The following is a 19,735-nucleotide window of genomic DNA, read 5'->3' on the forward strand; positions in this document are numbered from 1 at the left end:
ATGGTTTGGATGACAACAAACTGCAATCCAAACGATGTTTATATTTTCTCCTTCCTGTCTTCATAGGCAGGTTATTATCTGGAGGATGGGAGACGGGAGTTCACCTATTTCATAGCCACACAACCTAAAAGAACATTTTTGGTGAAAGCAGCACAGTAATTTGTACTGCTTCACGCTTGTTTTTGCTTACTACACTTCTGCAGAGACAGAAAGGATATTTGTATTTTGTACTTATCCAACAATCTCTGAGTGATGTAAGTAATTATGATTAGAGCTGGTCTGGAATTTTTTGACTAAATTTTTTTTTGTCAGAAAATGCCAGTTTTATTAAAACCAGAACAGGTTGCATGAAAAGTCTGGTTTGATCAATTATTCTTTCTTTAAATTTCTTTTTGATTTTTTTTTCAAAATTCTCAATACATTTCAGGTTGACATTTTGAAATGAAAAATTCTTCTTAGCAGGACTACGTCTGCCATGATGCATCCCTCTTACTGTAGTGCATCATAGGAATCCCAACCTATATTGTGGGAGACGCAGTCCCTCTAGGAAATCTGGTCCACAGAGAAGAATTGAAGCATGAGGCACCCCTACCGCATTTCTCATGAGGTGTTACAGCCAGCATTTCAAAATAAATTTTGTTTGTTTGTGTCCAAAACCTTTTTGGTTTTAGGGCATTTGATTAATATATTTTTTTAAGTAGACAACTTTAATGAAAAATCTGTTTAGTCAAAAGCCCAATTTTTCATCAATATGCAATATCAACAGAACACACTCAACCACTTTACAGACTCACCAGTGTTCCTCAACCTGACAGGGATGGAAACCCTTCTATAGATAAGAGATCATTTTCAGCTCAGTCTTTGGCCTCCCTACTGCCTCTGCAACACTGGAAACAAGACTGAAGCCAGAAAACCCATTTCACGTAAACCACCAAGCAGCCATTCTACTTTTGCATGACAATCTTTAGCTGACAAAAACAACAAAGAATCTGGTGGCACCTTAAAGACTAACAGATTTATTTGGGCATAAACTTTTTGCATCTGAAGAAGTGGGTTTTTTACCCACAAAAGCTTATGCCCAAATAAATGTTAGTCTTTAAGGTGCCACCGGACTCCTTGTTGTTTTTGTGGATACAGACTAACACTTGAATCTTTAGCTGATATAAATTGGTAGAGCTTCACTGACGTTAATAGACTTATATCAATAGAGGGTCCCGCCTCTAGATTTCTATGGGGTTGGGATCCATTCACCTAGAGGTGAAAAGCTCTGTATCCCATTATCTATCCAGGTCCATCATTCTACCTATTTATGTTTATGCTAAAGTAATTTTAAAGATGCATCTATTTCAAGACCAGAAAAGATCATTATAATGTTTTATGTTACTAATTAAAGTATGTTGATCCTTTTAGTAGGGCAGTAGACAAAAAAGAACCAGCAATCACCCTGCCAGCTGAAGTAAGGGGATAGTTTAAAAAGATCCGCCACCAAACTGCCACTCATGCATAGTACCCGGAAGAGAAACATCAGCAGAAGTGGCAAGTACATCACTGATTTTATCCCTTTCATTTCAGCCTCTTATTGCTTTCAATAGAACATGAAATTACTGCAGTGTAATATATCACATCAGGACATAGTCTTGTGCATTCTTAATTGAAAGCTAATATCTACTTCAATATCTGCATTTAAGCCAATGCACTAGCCATAATATCAGCTTTAGAAAACTCATAATCGCTCTTTTACTGATACCATCTGTCAGTTTAATCTCCCTCTCCCAGAATTCAAGGAAGGAGGTTCCCTAAGGGAAAGAGGGAGAAAGAAATAGTGCTGTCATGAAGGCTCAGTAAATTGAGATAAGGATGTTGAGTTGAAATCTCAGCTTGATTAGATCAGACGTATTACTTATTAATTATTTAAGTGGGGAAATAATAGAGAATTATTATTATTAGGCTACTGCCATTCCCATTCCCTTAGAGTGTTCATTCTGCAAGATTTACTGACACACAAGGGAGAAGGAAAGTAAAAATATGTATTAAACAGACTGGTACAATGGGCACCCTTTTGAAGTTAGGTTAATTCTTTCAGTAACAAAGAATGACCATGTACCCTCCAATTTACAGTGAAGAACAACAGAACAAGTCACAATAGTGGATGGACTGGGGCTTGAGTCACCTCTCCCTTATGGTAGTTTCACACTGTTGTAACTTGGTTGATTTCTGTGAAATCTCACTCCTTATTTATACCAGCATAGGTGAGAAGAGCTTCAGCGTCACCATTTAATCCAATTTAGTTACACTATTAAAAGGTTTAAGAAGCTATCAGTTAATGCAAACAAAACACATCATAATTTATTCTCACCTCATGGTTGAAAAGAGCATTTTGCCTAAAAACCATATGGAGTCGCCCACTTTTCTTCAAACATATAGATGGGCTTTTATTGCCTCAGTATGGTCCAGAACCTGGCATCGAGTTTCAAACTTCCATCTGGGACTGGCAGAGTTTTCCTTAAGTAATATTGCAGATAATGCAGGATCAGAGTCCACTTCTATAACCTAAATCCTTGCATAGTGACTGACATTTCTCTTTGGAATGTATGTTTTAATCTCCCATACCCTGTTTAGCATCAGCTCCCAGCTAATGTAAAGAACCTGGTTCAACATTTTTTCTTCCTTGGAACAATCTGCCATTCCTCTAATATCTTATATTTTCAGAGATAAAAATTCTTAGAAAAACTCATACAATAAAAATCTTCAAGCAACCTGTAAGGCAGACAAATAATCTGAAAGGAGGAAGAAGAAGAAAAAGAAAAAGGCAGCCTGTAAGGTGTTTTTTGTGCTGAAGTCAGAGAAAATACCAAAAAAGAGCATACCTGTCTTAGACTATTTAAAATTCCTGCAAAGCTAAAGTGCCTGCATTCCAATTTCTATCTTAACAAAAAAGAGAGAGTCTGGACTTTAGAAAATCTCCACATGCTACCAAATTCTTTAACACATTCCATTTACTACATTACCCTAAAGAAACTGAAAAGTGATTGTTCTCTCACAATGTTGCTATTGCTCTAGTTTCAAGATTATATAAGTGTATCAGATTGTTACTATTATTATTATTATTATTACAGTCGTGCTTAGAGGTTTCAGCTGAGATTGTACAGTGGGACCACAAACACATAAAAGGAGACAACCTCTGCCCCAAAAAGGCAAGAGAGAAAAGACAGACAAATAAAGAGGAAAGAAAGGAATAGAAAGTCACACAGTTGGTCAGTGGCAGAGAGGAAAATACACTGCCAAGGAATAATCAGGCCTCCTGACTCCTAGTCCAATGACCTGTCAGCTACGCCATGCTGCCTCTCTACTTTAAATATAGACAAAATTATGCGTTAAAACATATAAAAATCACTTCAGACATTTTTAGATAAGACATCTCCAATTTGACTCATAGTTGACCTCCAGCTCGATATAATTTCATTTCAAAGCATGTTATATTTGTTTATTTAGAGCGAATATAGCCTTTTTAAAAATTATACATAATTCACCAGGTTACTATAAGCAATAATTAAATTACTTGAGTCATCATTTTTTAGGTGTTTGTTAAACTGTTGAAAAAAAAAAACAACAACCTTATTTTCCAAAAAGACATATTTAAGACAGCAAGGTCATCAGGGGATGTGAAAGGAAATGCCATACCTTGTCTGGGGAGATACAAGCCATCTCTCAGACACATATGGAGGTCACAGTCGGTATGTCAACACTGGGATATAAAACCCCTGGCACCAAAACTCAGAACCTGATTCGGGTTTGTGGGGCTTGGGCACTGGGGATAAAAATAGCAATCTAGATGTTCAGACTCTGGCTGATTTGGGCTCGTGGGGTCTCAGAGCCCAGGTCTCCCTCTGTACATAGATCAACGTGAAACAACACTATGCTTATTCTCCCAACTGCCTAAAGTTAAACATGTGCTTAAGTGTTTTGCAGAATAAGGACGGGCTGTTGAATTGGGGGCCTATGTAACTATATGCTATTGCATTGTGTGGATCTTTTTTGTCAGCAGGGAGCTGCACTGAAATCAGTGGGGTGCTACACAGACCCAAGATCTGTCTGCACAGAGCCACAGGATCAGGGCCTATAACAGTTTTACACCAATAACATTGCAAGTCCTTTCTTCTTTGTATGTTATTTAAACTCTTCCCCCTCTCCCGCTTTTCTGTTTTAATTTCCTGATTTTACTTCTCTCGTGTATGATCAGGAGGAATATTGTGTTTCTGATTGTAAATGAGGTTCTCTCATGCAAGTGGTCCAATTGAGCTTGTATGAATAAGGGCTCCCAGACTTGGGGCCTCAGGTTTCTGTTTTTAGTTTTGTGAGACTAGAAAAAAAAGACTGAATTTCTGTGGCTGGCTTTGAAAGATACTAAGAAATCAGCAAGTTCTCCTATCTGTAGTCTCACTTTCTCTTTTCTGTATCTAATCAATCATAAGTGCTTTCCTGATTAAAAAAAGAAAAAAATATTGCTACACATCTTCCCTAATAAGTAGTTTTAGAGCTTAAATAGTTTACCCAAGCTCTGTTTCTTAAAATATGGTACAGCCTGAAGTACACAGAGACAAAACTTCATTCATTTAGCAGTGACAGGTTAACAAGACTTTCCACACAAAGAATATGAAACATTGTTCAAACAATGTCATCCTCCTCCTCTTCCTCCTTTTTGCTTGGCCCATTACATATTGTCTGACTGAGGAATTAAACTCCTGCACCACCTTACAGTCAAGAGGCATTCTGACGGGAAAGAAATTCCATAATTTATCCTCCAAGGGTGAAATTCAGCCCTGTATAGAGCGCCAGCATGAGGCATATGCACCACTTACGTTCCATGTAAGCCTACTGAAGGCTTAAATTATGCATAGGCCTTATGCTGGTCCTTTGCACAAGAGTGAATTTCAATCCAAGACATCACATCACCACCTTTCCAGCGAAGTTAATTGTGTTTATACCAAAAGCCAAAGTAATTTCCCCGTCAGCTTGCAAATCAAAGTTGGGTCAATGTGGACCATCATACCACTTCACATAGTAAATTCCTTTATATGCTTAGAAATAATTTCACCACCCTAATAAAGCGTTGTTATCGGGAAATGAAAAGTTATTATCAGGGAATGGCAGCTCCATGTATTTCATGCAATCCCCATGTTGATCACATACATAAGCATTGGTGCTGGAACCCTATGGCTTCTTCTGCTTTGAAAATTCTGGCACGAAAATAGTGCCCTTATTTTTCTGTGGCATTGACATCTTTCTACCAGGGAGACCTTCTAACCTGAACTTTAAGGATACAGGAAATCATTTAGCACTTACTTATTGAAACGTGCATAAACCTTAAACACAGACAGTTTCAGCATAAACATCTGTCACTCCAACAGATATCACCACGTCAAAATAGCCCTGAGCAGAATCTCTTCTTCTAGTTCAAAGCAGCGGCAAACCTATGGTAGTTAGACAGCAAGTACTTTTGGAAAGATGACAGCTGGAATGTCAGACATTAATACGGAAATAACTATGTTTGTATGTTACAGCAATAATGTAAAAGCAATTACTCCTTTGTTAATGTGCATAGGGCCACAAAATTACTGTCTGAAGATAGCAGGGAAAATAAAATGGTTCTGTGCCACTTCCATTCTCATAGACTCATAGACTCATAGGTCAGAAGGGACCAATCTGATCATCTAGTCTGACCTCCTGCACAAGGCAGGCCACAGAACCCCACCCATCCAATTTTATACAACCCCTATCCCAGGACCGAGTTATTGAAATCCTCAAAAATGGTTTGAAGACCTCAAGCTGCAGAGACACCACCAGCAAGCGACCCGTGCCCCACGCTGCAGGGGAAGGCGAAAAACCTCCAGGGCACCTGCCAATCCGCCCTGGAGGAAAATTCCTTCCCGACACCAAATATGGCGATCAGCTAAACCCTGAGCATGTGGGCAAGAGTCACCAGCCAGCACCCAAGAAGGAGTTCTCCGCAGCAACTCAGTACCCATCGCATGCAACATCTCCCCGCAGACCATTGAGCAGACCTGTCTGGTGGTAATTCAAGATCAATTGCCCAAATTAACGATCCTATCATAACATCCCCTCCATATACTTATCAAGCTTTGTCTTAAAGCCAGGAAAGTCTTTTGCCCCTACTACTTCCCTCGGAAGGCTATTCCAGAACTTCACTCCCCTAATGGTCAGAAACCTTCGTCTAATTTCAAGTCTAAACTTCCTAATATCCAGTTTATACCCATTCGTCCTCGTGGCTACATTAGTACTAAACTTAAATAATTCCTCTCCCTCCCTAACGTTAACCCCCTTGATATATTTATATAGGGCGAGCATATCCCCCCTCAGCCTTCTTTTGGCCAGGCTAAACAAGCCAAGCTCTTTGAGTCTCCTTTCATAAGGCAGTTTTTCCATTCCTCGGATCATCCTCGTAGCCCGTCTCTGAACCTGTTCCAGTTTGAATTCATCCTTCTTGAACATGGGACACCAGAACTGCACACAGTATTCCAGATGGGGTCTCACCAACGCCGTATACAACGGTACTAACACCTCCTTATCCTTGCAGGAAATACCCCGCCTGATGCATCCCAAAATCGCATTTGCTTTTTTAACAGCCGTATCACATTGGCGACTCATAGTCATCCTGCTATCAACCAGTACCCCAAGGTCCTTCTCTTCCTCCGTCGCTTCCAACTGATGCGCCCCCAACGTATATCCAAAATTCTTATTATTAATTCCTAAATGCATGACCTTGCACTTTTCACTATTGTATTTCATCCTATTTCTATTACTCCAGTTTACAAGGTGGTTCAGATCTTCTTGAATAGTATCCCTGTCCTTCTCCGTGTTAGCAATACCCCCCAGCTTCGTGTCATCCGCGAACTTTATTAGCACATTCCCGCTCTTTGTGCCAAGGTCAGTAATAAAAAGGTTAAATAAGATCGGTCCCAAAACCGATCCTTGAGGGACTCCACTGGTGACCTCCTTCCAGTCCGACAGTTCACCTTTCAATACGACCCTCTGGAGTCTCCCCTTTAACCAGTTCCTTATCCACCTTACAACTTTCATATTCACTCCCAGCTTTTCCAATTTAACTAACAGCTCCCCGTGCGGAACCGTGTCGAACGCCTTACTGAAATCTAGGTAAATTATATCTACCGCATTTCCTTTATCTAAGTAATCCGTCACCTTCTCAAAGAAGGAGATCAGATTGGTTTGGCACGATCTACCTTTAGTAAATCCGTGTTGCAATTCGTCCCAATTACCATTGACCTCTATGTCCTTAACTACTTTCTCCCTTAAAATTTTTTCCAAGACCTTACATACTACAGACGTCAAGCTAACAGGCCTATAATTACCCGGATCACTCTTTTTCCCTTTCTTAAAAATAGGAACTACATTAGCAATCCTCCAGTCATACGGCACAACACCCGAGATTATCGATTGCTTAAAAATTCTCGCTAACGGGCTCGCAATTTCACGCGCCAGTTCCTTTAATATCCTCGGGTGGAGATTGTCCGGGCCCTCCGACTTCGACCCATCGAGCTGTTCAAGTATGGCCTCTACCTCAGTTGCAGTAATATCCACTTCCATATCCACATTCCCGTTTATCATCCCTCCATCATCGCAAGGTTCCTCACTAGTCTTATTAAAAACCGAGGCAAAGTACTTGTTTAGATGTTGGGCCATGCCTAGGTTATCCTTAACCTCCATTCCATCCTCAGTGTATAGCGGCCCCACTTCTTCTTTCTTTGTTTTCTTCTTATTTATGTGGCTGTAGAACCTTTTACTATTGGTTTTGATTCCCTTTGCAAGTTCCAGTTCAATGCGGCTTTTAGCCTTCCTCACTTTATCCCTACATGTTCTGACCTCAGCAAGGTAGCTTTCTTTACTGATTCTGCCTTCCTTCCACTCCCTGTAAGCTTTCTGCTTTTGTCTAATCCCCTCTCTGAGTTGCTTGCTCATCCAGTTTGGCCTGCAACTCCTGCCCATGGTTCTTTTCCCCTTTCTCGGGATGCAGGCTTCCAACAGTCTCCGCAGCTGTGACTTAAAGTAATTCCAGGCCTCTTCCACATTTAAATCCACTAATTCCATTCATGCTACTATGTTTTCATTGAATGTTAATTTGATGTGGTTTCTGTTTTTGCTCTTATCATATGAAGTATCAGTGCAAACATCTGTCACTGGAAGAAATATCACCCAGAAATATTCCCTGGGCAGAATTACCCTCAGCAAGTAAAAAGCAGGAGAGGTAGTTACAGTAAGTGTTGCTGATGAGATGTCAGCTTGACTATAAGAAGATTTACCAGCTGAAGTAAAATTGCATTTACTTAATTTCCAGTATTGGTATCCTTCATCAACAAACCTATATATCTTACTCAGATTTCATTTTCATACAGTGCTTGACAAAAAAACACTAGTCACCAAAGCAATCCACCAGTGTCTGGACAGGTGTATTTATTTAGACTGTTTCTGTGTTTCTCTCATATTGTAAGTGCATCACAAGTTATTTTTAAGAACACAGGGCCAGAACCTGGTTTAAATTGGCATGGAACTATTGGATTCAGCTGAGATATATTTGTCCTGGCTGAGGATCTGACCCAATAATTTTCAACAAATAGATTAAATTTATCTTTTAAAAAATCCTTCAGGAAACCTTTCCACCACCCTAGCATATCATCCATTGCAATCTCCATTCAGAAAATTTTCTTGGTCTCCTCTTAATCACCATTCAACCCCACCTCAGTCCTACCCATATAATAACTGAGGCTAGTAGGAACGGGTCATCAGACAAGGTTCTGGTTAACCAAGGCAGGAAGTGAGTTTCATAGCCAAGGACCCATTCCCCCAAAACATACTTCTGATAGCCCCCTTTCATTTATAGTTTTAGCACCTTGAATATCTATTAGGATACCACAGGAAGAGATTAAGTAGCCACTCAGGTAGACAAGATGAAAAAAAAATAGACAGATTTATAGGTTAAAAAAGCAGTATCCACAGCAGTGTTTCTCAACAACTGGTCCGTGGACTGGTGCAGGTCCCTGAGATCTCCCTGACACAGTTTAGGAAGGCAGCAAACCAGTCCCTGGTTTCAAAAAGGTTGAGATACACTGATGGAAAGTACCTGCAAAGCAAGTTGGTAAGTTTACTTCTTCGAATTACTGCTCATCAACATAAATGTTAATACAGTCACAATTTAAATTGCCATCGAAAGTCCACAGAAGCCAATGGGAGTCTGAAAGAACAAGGCTTTGATTCTTATCTACATTAAAGGACACAACTCAAAAGGGGTCTTTAAAGGCACTTCTGTGCTCCCTAGTCCTAAGCCATTTTTGCCATAGTTTCACTCACCTGGATTAATTTAGAATAACCTGATGGCTTCTCTAATTTACACTAAAAGGGACCAATATAGCAGTGAGGCATCAATAGGGTGTACTAATCTCCCAACCATGCCTCTTTTTCACAGCCACACCTCACAAGCTATCAGCAGGAAGGAAGGTGGTACAGGAGCAGTTACGCTAGCTATGTGCCTCTGGAGGATCCACCTACATGGAGATTTCATTTTTTCCACAGATTCCTAGATTAGAAGGCCAGACAGGTCTACTGTGATCGTATGTAGTCTGATCTGGTGTACCGCACTAGCCATAAAACTTCCCCAGAGTAATTCCTGGAGCAGAAGTGGGAAAACTGCAGTCTGCGGGCCACATCCAGCCCATGGGACCTTCCTGCTGTCTGACTCTTCCCCTGCTGTCCTCTCTCACCCACAGCCTCAGCTTGCCATGCCACCAGTGCTCTGGGCGGCGGGGCTGTGAGCTCCTGCCAGGCAGTGCAGCTGCCAGAGCCACCAGCCTGCCCCGGTGCTCTACACTGCGCGGCAGCATGGCTGGCTGCAGCCAGGCAGCGTGGCTGTCAGTCCTGCAGCTCTGAGGGGACAGAGAGCGGGGGGTTGGATAAAGGGGCAGAGGGTTCCAGGGGGCAGTTGGATGGGGCAGAGGTTCTGGGGGTGGTGGTCAGGGGATGGAGAACAGTCAGGGTTAGATAGGCTTAGGAGTCCCGGGGAACCTGTCAGGGGATGAGGGGTGGATAGGGGTTGGGGCAGTCAGGGGACAGGGGGTGGTTGGATGGGGCAGAGGTTCTTGGGGGGGTGGTTAGGGGATGGAGAACAGCTGGGATTAGATAGGAGTGGAAGTCCCAGGGAACCTGTCAGGTGGTGGGGGGTGGATAGGGGTTTGGGCAGTCAGGGGCCAGGGGGCAGTTGGATGGGGTGTAGGTTCGGGAGGGGTGGTCAGGGAGCCCCTATCCTAGAGCATAAATTTTAGGAAAACATCTGATCTTGATTTAAAAATTGTCAATGATGGAGAATCTACCACTAACTTTGGTAAATTGTTCCAATGGTTAATTATTCTCACTGTTTAAAACATTTATGTCTTATTTCCAGTCTGAATTTGTCTTGCATCTACTTCAAGACATCACATCATGTTATTCATTTCTTTGCAAGCTGAAGAGCTCATTAGCAAATATTTGCACCCCATCGAGGTACTTACAGACTGTAATTAAAATCACCCCTTAATTTTCTCTTTGTTAAGCTAAATAGCTTGAAATCCTTAAGTCTATTAGTATAAAATATATTTTCTAATCCCTATAATAGTTCTTGTGGCTCTTCTCTGAACCGTCTCCAATTTATCAACGTCCTTCTTGAATTGTGGACACCATACCTGGACACAATCTTCCAAATGATCCTCCCATGTCTGGCTACATGGGCACTTTCATTCTTGGCTACATTGGGGCACATTTATACTACCATCTCTGAAGGAGAATCTAAAATCAAATTTCAATCATTCATATACTTTGATGCTCACTCATTTGCATGTACATAATTCCCCATTTATGACTATAGCATTGGTAACCACATGCAAATGCCCATTTATAAACACAAATGTAGATTCCCTTGTGTGCAAAGGAAGTGCATGGAAACACAGTACAGTGTGTCCAATGTAGGAGGCCTCTGGTGGCAATTGGCCACTGAAAATTTGCTCTTGAAGCATTAGAATAATTCCTCTGATAGCAGTTAATAGAAAATTCATGCCTTGACAAACATGTGGAGAAAATGTCTTATTCTGATGGCACAAAATGTCACATTAAGAGTTTATGGGTCAAACTCACCGCTGGTGTAACTTCAGAGAAGTCAGTCACTGCATCTGCAAATGTTGTCTTTGGCGACAGCCACATAAAAATTTATAAAGAAAAATTAATCCCTAATGTAAGCCAGAGAAGCAATTTAAAAAGTTGCATATGAGATTGTGGCAGGATTTGAGGTCCCCTGTAATATTTTATGACTACTGAATGTTGACTTGGTTTTTGGAAAGTTTAATGCATGATTATATATTTTAATTTAATAGGGTGCCCTAAGGAAAAACAAACAGTAAGAAAAGGAATGGCTCAAGATAAACTACTTCTCAGCAAACACTTGAGAGTTAAGAAACAAAAGCTGAACAAGAAAAGCCCATGCACACAAGAGATCAAGACTGTGGCAGGTTTCAAAAAGAACTCTGTCTCTCAACCAGGACCACATTAGGCGTGGAGAAGAAGTTAGAACTGCCGAGGTTACTATTAGAGGATGGTAACCCTTTAGATAAAATAGATATGAGTGTAAATTGTTTTAAAATCGTATTTCTCTAAGGTCTAGATTTTTAAAAGTATTTAGGCATTTCTGTGCACAGTGCTCCAGTCAGGGGTGAAAATAAGCCAGTACAGACCTGTACGGCATACTGGTAAAAAGTGGCCACCAGTATCGGCCTGTACCCAGCTGACTTTAAAGCGCTGCCTTGGCAAAGGCCCCTGCTTAAAGCACTTTAACATCCTTGCTACTCTTTAGCTGCAAAAGGGGCAGCTACCCTGGGGCCAACGATTTATAAGGGCCTGAGGCTCCAGCTGCCATTATCACTCTCACAGCAGTGGTGGCTGGAGCTCTGGGCCTTTTAAATCACCGCTGGAGCCCCGGGTAGCATGGATGGGTTGACTGGGGGATGCTGACTCCTTAGCCCCGCCCCTTGTGCCTGAGGCCCCGCCTCTTCTGCCCACAGCACTGCCCCCTATACTGGTAAGTCCTGTCTTTTACTTTCACCCCTGGCTCCAATACGTAACTGATATAGGAGCCCAAGTCATTTTCAAAAGGGGTTTAAGCATCTAGGAGCCTATGTCATCAACTGTTGATGAAATTTAGACACCTAAATGCCTACATCTCTTTTTTTTAAATGAGATTTAGGGTCCTAAATCGAATAGGCATTGCAAATCTGAGCTCAGGAACACCTAAATGCCTTTAAAAATCTAGGCCTACATGCTTGTTCTGACTGCAAAATAAACAATATTTTGGTTTAAGAAGGCTGTCTGATCACTGCATTCACCACTGGTCACAGATACCTGAAGGGAAGAACCACAGGTGTCCAAAATCCATCAGACCATCAGGGTCAGAACTGTTGACACTCGGGCTCCTGTAGGCCAAGAGTCTAAGACTGGGAGTACAGTGGAATTCCATGCTGAGATAGGGAAAGGCTCCAGGCCCATCTGAGGTGCTGTGCTCCAAGACACCACAAAAGGGGACAGAACGGCAGCTAGCCTGTAACCATGGCAATGATAATGAAAACTGTAAATGAACTGAGACCTACTTACTTCCAGATCTCTAAACATGAAAGGGAAGAAAGAATCACCATTAACAGAACAAACATGTAACACCAGTTACCACAAAGTGGTACTGTAATATATCTTAGGCCTTGTCTTCTCTGGCAGCAGCGCATGCCGTAGTGAAAAGCAGGCTGTGTCCACACTGTGGTGTGTAGCTACACACAACAGGGAAAGGCTCCAGCAGGAGGCGGCAGCAGAAAAAGGCTCCGGCAGTTCCTGCTGTGAGGAAAGGCTCCACAGGTGGAATTCAACAAGACACAAGACTGCTAAAAACAGCAGTATAGACAAAGGAGGTACTGCTTGGGCACAGAAAGCCATGTAAGGTACCTACCCTAAGGCTCTGGCATGTCTTTCTTCTACTTGCCTGAGCAGTGCCTCACCATCTACACTGCTATTCATACCCATGCAAGGGACTTGCGATGTATATACCAGGGGTGGCCAAACTGTGGCTTGTGAGCCACCTGTGGCTCTTTTACAGTTAAAGTGCATCTCACAGAGTCATCCACTTCCCCTCCACCCATTCTCCACCTACCAGACTGGGGGGCGGGAGCTCAGGACCTTGCAGCAGGATGGTGAGGTAGCGGCTTCTGCCCAGCAGGAAAGGGTGTCTTGGAGCTTCAGCAGGAGCAGGGCTGAAGTTCCGAGCCCCAGCAGGTGCCTCTTGCCCCGGCTCTTGAACTTTTGAAGACCATTGTATGCAGCTCGAGGGATCGGTAAATTTGGCCACCCCGGTATATACCATACTCTACATCCTGCCAAAAGTGTAGACATTGCTTTAGTTACCTCCTATTCTAAGAATAGGATAAGAGAGTTAATGAGCCTGATCCAAAGTCAAATGAAGTCTTTGGAATGACACTCATGGATTTAAGCAGGCCATTCTATAAATGCAAAACTGTAGCACGAACAAACTGGATTGCAGGGTCCAACATTAAGAGAAAGAAGATCAATGAGAAGACAGATACTAAACCAAGAGTTCCGGGGCTTCTTAATAGTGCTAAACACTAATGAACTTTATGCACCAGTAAATTAAAAAAGATGAAAACACAGTCTCCTGCGGTTAGAAATCGGTCCTGTCTCTTGTCAATCATTGTTGCTGTGTGCCATGCTCAGAAGATCTGTTTCACTTATTTTCCTCAATCCAGTGCTATCTTGCTACTTGTGGCATGATCACCTGAGGATAATAAATCTATAAGTGAGGAATTATACAACATTTTTCCCTGAGATTGGCAGCAGCAATTTCTGTAATTCTTACATAGTCTGCTGTGCCATTTTCGGTCTTGTAGACTTGGAGCGTAACGAGTTAGATTGTGGTGGTGCAGAAATGCAATTTAAAACAAAGGTTATATGTGAAATCTGTTGTTTAGAACTAGACCAGTGATGGCAACTTTCCCCTACAGAAAAAGTAATCAGATAGGCCGTGAGTGCCTCTGCTGCCTACAGATTTGGTCTTATGTCCTTCCTCTTTTGTTGACAGAGGGAGACTTAAAACTTGAAGCTGAAACTTCTGTCCTAATGAATCATCAGTTCTTCTCATGAAAGTCTCTTTTGGGGATTTATGCTTCAATCTCATTCTCCAAGTCTCAGATTTATTAAGAGACAGTGATCTAGGGAAATTAAAAGTCAATTATGTGTTTCTTTTACTATTCCCATCCCTTTCAAGATAGGTAAAGACCACCACAAATCATCATTTTGTTGTTACTTTCCAAAATGAAAACCTGTTCCTGTATGTTAATAATTAGACAGATGTTTGTCATTTTGAGGACTCCTAAAAAGACATTTAGCATTATCATTAGCAGCATGAACTAAATAATATCCTATTTACAAAGTTAAAGAGAATCTTCCTGTTCAGTTACGAAACCTGAACATAAAAAAGGAAAAACATATCATAGCTTCACTTCTGAAGAGCAGGTGGTATTTTCTTACCCCTTGGTAGCACAGCTAATTTCTAGCTACCTACAGCAGGACCAGAGGATGCGGCATCTTACTTTTGACTAGCAGTGCTTCGGGACTTGAATTACAGTATTCAACAGCACTGATAGACTAATGTGGTGATAGTCTTCTTAGAAGTTCTTCATAACTGGGAATTATGACAATATTTTGTGTCCCATCAATCTTATATAAGTTTGGAGAAAGAGGAGCCACAGTGAACCATCAGTATGAGAAACAAAGAATGTAGAGATGGAAAAGATCTATCTCACTGGCTCCATCTCCCTGTCAGTGCATCGTACTCACAGCACATTTGATAGTGTTTTGTCCAGTCTAGTTTTAAATGTCCTCTGTGATGCGGATTTCCACAATTCATCTTGCGTATATCTACACTGCAGAAAACAGCAGCAAGTCTCAGAGCTCAGGTCAACTGACTCAGGCTCACGCTACAGTGCTAAAAATAGCCATGTAGACCTTTCCTCTCAGGCTAGAGCCTGGGCACTGAGACCTACACCCTTACTGGGTTTCAGAGCCTGGGCTTCACTCTGAGTGGGAATGTCTACACTGATATTTTTAGCCCATAGCACAAGGCCAAGAGCCCGAGTGAGCTGACCCGGGTTCTGAGAACGCTGCCATGGAGAGTTTTGTTGGTGGTTTTTTTTGTTTGTTTTTTGTGCTGTGTAGATGTACCCTTAGAGACTATCCTATAACGTAATGATTTTTTATTTTATTTATTTCAACCAATTATTCTTACTTACACAATGAAACATCACCCTAAATAATTCTTCCTCATCCTTATTGTTTATGCTACGTCTACCCTAAGCAATCTCTTAGCCAAGCCAAGCCAAGCCTAAGTAGCTTTCTTTTTTTATTTCCTCTCATAAGTCAAATTCTTCCAGGCCCTGGTCATTTTTGTTGAAATGTAGGGAGTCCAAAGGAGTGCAACAATCTCTCTCTAGGAATGCGGTACCCAGACTGAGATATTTCAGCAGGGACTTTTACTGCACCCTCCTAATCTTCAATGAAACATCTATTGGGTATGCAGCCTATGATGGCATTTGCCTTTTAGTTGACCTGCCACATGGCAAATTCGTGTCTTATTATGCTAATTATAACGGCCTCACCATTACATTGTGCTTACACACTGGCTAATAGATCCACCTATCACCCCTCATTATAGACCATCATCTGTTCAGGGTAAAGCTTGGCTTTTTGTTACAATGCCTAGCACAATTGGGCCTGATCCCTGATTGTGGCCCTTAGGCACCGGTGCAATGCAAATAAGAATCATCATGTTCTGTGCACTATTACCCGTAGGGCTCTGTTAGTGTTATTTTTTACATGTTTTTTCTTCCCATTGAATATCAGATTATTTCTGTAGTTCAGATTATTTCCCACCTGACTGCAGGACCATGATTGTTTTTAATATTACAATGATGTGAAACACTTTATCATTAACAATTAGGGGAAACCTTTGACCTGGAATCTTCCCTACTTAATTTCTTTAGTTTTACATCTGGACCATTTATTTCCTGTAGGTACAGTTACAAAGGAAAATAATGATGATGATTTGTAATAGAAGATGGGTTAAATGTGGCACAGACTTTTTCCTTTTATTCCCTTTTCAGCCTTAAGAGGGGGAAAGCCTTGCTCTTGGCTGTGCTTTTAATTGTTCTGCGATTTCTTTGCTTAGTAACTATCTCAGGCTGGCTGTACATTTATGAGCAATTTCTGTGGATGAAATCCTTCCAGGAGAGTTATAAATATTAGAGATGGATAGAGTTTTCAGATTTTCACATGGTTAGCAAAATATCATTGCAAATTCAATGTCTGATGGAAAATACCTAATTTCTGTGATGAAAACGTGTAGGTTTTGACTCTTCTTTCCAGCTGTTTGGAAGTTTCTGATGATCAAAACATGTTGTTAAAATTTAAAAATTTCAAAATTTTTTAAAATTAAAATAAAAGTAAAAATAATTCCTGCAATTTTTTTTCAACGTGTTTGTTTGACCAAAGCTCTGATGTCCCCTCTGGGTATGTTTTCAGTAAATGCATCCAAATATATATCAACGATTTTTTTATCTAAGCAGATGCATAAGAGATACTGGAAAATCCTGATATAAGCCTGCTTAATTTCTACACAGTTAAGGGTGCAGATCTCTGGGCACTGCCACAATTCCAGTCAGCTAAAGGTATGCAAATCTGATGTAATGTACTGCCCTGACCCTAGTGATGCTCAGTATGTGCCTTCTACCAGCCATTGCGTTAAAACCATCTAAGGGCTGTTGTAAATTACAATAGACTTTAGTGACTGCAAAGATGCCAAAAATCCAGAGTTGGTTTGTGATATTGAGATCACACCTCTCCCTTCATTGCTACACCAACAGCAAGAAAGGGGTGTGGCATACAAAATTCTGTGTTGCCTGTATACCATATCAAGATCACCCTTATACAGGGGCTATCCAGACCACTAGCTCAGCTTTGGCAGAGTGCAGGGCAACACAGGCAAAAATCTGGACCAATGTTTGTAAAATATCTTCTGAGTTTTATGCTCAGAGGAAGCAGTCATGGTTTTTAGATCTAAATGGTTGTCTACCTTGACAGTTGTCCAGTACTGATGTTCTTTCATACCGATCCAGTCTTTGTAAATGTGTTTTATACATAGACAGGAAGTATGGGCCAGAACTTGGGAGACCTGGGTTCAAATTCTTGCTCTGCTACAGAATTCCTGTGTGACCTTGGGCACGTCACTTAGCCTCTCTGTGCTTCAATTCCTGATGTATAAAACAGAGATAATGGCACTTCACTACCTCACAGAGGCGCTGTTAGGAAAATATATTAAAGATTATGAGGCACTCAGAACCATAGTTAGATATTTGAAAGCAGCTTGTTTAATGACATATGAGCTGCCAAATGTCTGTGTTCTCCTTATATAACACTCATGTACCAAGTTATCTGAGACTAAAGCTCATACACCCGCCTTTCCAACAACACATATCTTGAGCAGTAGCAATTGTTAATTTGAGATATATAGACAAACACAAATGCATGAAATCTTGAAGATTCTTTCTTTACATAGACAACTGCAAGGGACCACTAAAGATTGTGGTTCCCTTGCCCTGAATTCTAATAGCATCAGATCAGTTCAGATTCAAAGAACTTCTTTTAGAATAATCTGAGCCAATCTTAACACCAGTAATGGTGAATGATGGGTGTGACTGGTGGATGCTCCTAGATTGGTATGTGTCCTGCTGGAAATGGGGCAAAGGGGTATATGGTTAGTCAAAATGGGAATAACATAGGTGGTCACAATGCACACATCCCATTTGGCCTGCCAACATGTCTTGACCCTGACCTGAGGAGACCACATCCAACAGTGGCAGATAACCCAATCTCCATGCCAGTGCAGAGGCCAGCCCAATCTCAACGCATATTCAGACTTTGGCTTCTTTACTGACACTGCCAGCCAATATGGCCAATTGTGGGGTTACTTCGTGTGATATGGAAAATTCCACAGTGAGACAGACCATTTCAGAGAAGCTACCACAGAGCTTGTCAGACACGATAATGATAAACTTTAGATTATGAAAGATATAACCCCAAATTCATCCCAGGTATGGCACTATGTTCAAAACTCATCCTCTGCAACATGTTCAAAGAGCCAGTGTACCAAAGCAAAAGCACTGTTAGCAAAAGCATTTATTGGGAAATGATCATTTTCTTTGCATTATAAATAATGCAATATTAACCACATATTTCAGTTGAGAAATTATGGCTCCCTCTTTGATATTAGCAATCAAATAACCATTGCCTCGATTATTCAAATAATTAGGCACTTTATCAGTTTCCTTGAAAAGCTCAGAAATAAAAAGACAAAGCACTGGAAGGGGCATTTAATATTTAGTTGACTGTCAGTAGAAGAGCCATTAAGCTGTAGGATCGATGTAATAGGGTGACAGGAGAATGTGTGCTTGTTGAAATAGACCTCAGGTTTCCAGAGTGAGTTCATTGAGAATTTTCACAACACTGTAGTTACCTCCTGCTAAATATTTAAGAGCAAGATCCTCCATTGATGATAATCACCATAGTTTCACTGAATTTAATGAATTCAATATACCTGGTATAAATCAGCAAAGATCTGACCTTCTGGTGAAATGCATTCCATAACTCAGGGGATCTATAGAAGTCTCTATTCACATTTGTCTTAAGTAATGCACAGAGCTACATGGATAATGCTGCAAAGTTCTCTGAATTTCACCCCTGAAGAAGGGATGAATATACTTCCATTTTAAATATATTTATAGATCATTTAAGATTAAATCTAATGAATTAAATTCATTTTCTTAAAAAAAAAAAAAAAGCACCATCACCTATGAAACCACATCAGTAATAATTTAGCAATTCTTTAAAATGAAAAGTAACTGACAGACTCTGCATTACATTTAATTATTTCAAGCTTCTACAATAGTGTGTGGATGTTGAGGACAATTCATTCTTAGAATACAATCAATTCTTAGTTCATGCATGATGTGCTGGAATTTTTGTTGTTATAATTCCTATCCTTTCAGATTAATTGTAAATCAGTAGAGAATGCAGGCCTGGTGCTGTCTTCATAAGGATACATATAAATACAGTAACAGTACACACACACACACACACACACACACACACACACACACTGGATGTACTAAATACAATCACTACTTCTAAAAGATTGTTCCTGGGACATAATCAGCATCTATGTGATACAGAAATGTATATGTTTATAATGAATGCTAATGGTGTTCAGAACTAACCTACAAATGCTCTTCTATCAATATTTTATGTTATGGAGCAGTATGTTATGGTATAGTGCTCTGTACTTCAGCCATCAAACAGCCATGTGAAAGAATATTCTCAAAGTAAACTCCAATATGAAAGGTTTGGTTGAAACATAGATATTTCTTGTTTTTTTTACATATTCAGTCATAACAAGTAGTGCCACAAAAGAATAAGGTAACATTAAATACTAGCATAATCAGTGAAGGAGGAAAGCAAAATATAAGTAGCAGGAGTTTAGACCAAGGATGGATGAAATTGTCAGACAAAAATCTATCTT

General features: G+C 40.7%; 1 protein-coding gene across 1 annotated transcript in view; it reads left to right on the plus strand.

Moving 5' to 3' along the window:
• Positions 1-11,509, plus strand: part of NAALADL2 (N-acetylated alpha-linked acidic dipeptidase like 2) — a 1,166,543-nt gene extending 1,155,034 nt beyond the window's left edge. Inside the window, exon 16 of the mRNA XM_050965899.1 lies at positions 11,430-11,509. Within this exon, the coding sequence (XP_050821856.1) occupies positions 11,430-11,439 (10 nt within the window). The 3' untranslated portion in view covers positions 11,440-11,509. The remainder of the gene's footprint in view (positions 1-11,429) is intronic.
• The last annotated feature ends 8,226 nt before the right edge of the window (positions 11,510-19,735 follow it).

Source organism: Gopherus flavomarginatus, chromosome 8, assembly GCF_025201925.1.
Source record: "Gopherus flavomarginatus isolate rGopFla2 chromosome 8, rGopFla2.mat.asm, whole genome shotgun sequence".
In the NCBI taxonomy this organism is placed as follows: Eukaryota; Metazoa; Chordata; order Testudines; family Testudinidae; genus Gopherus; species Gopherus flavomarginatus.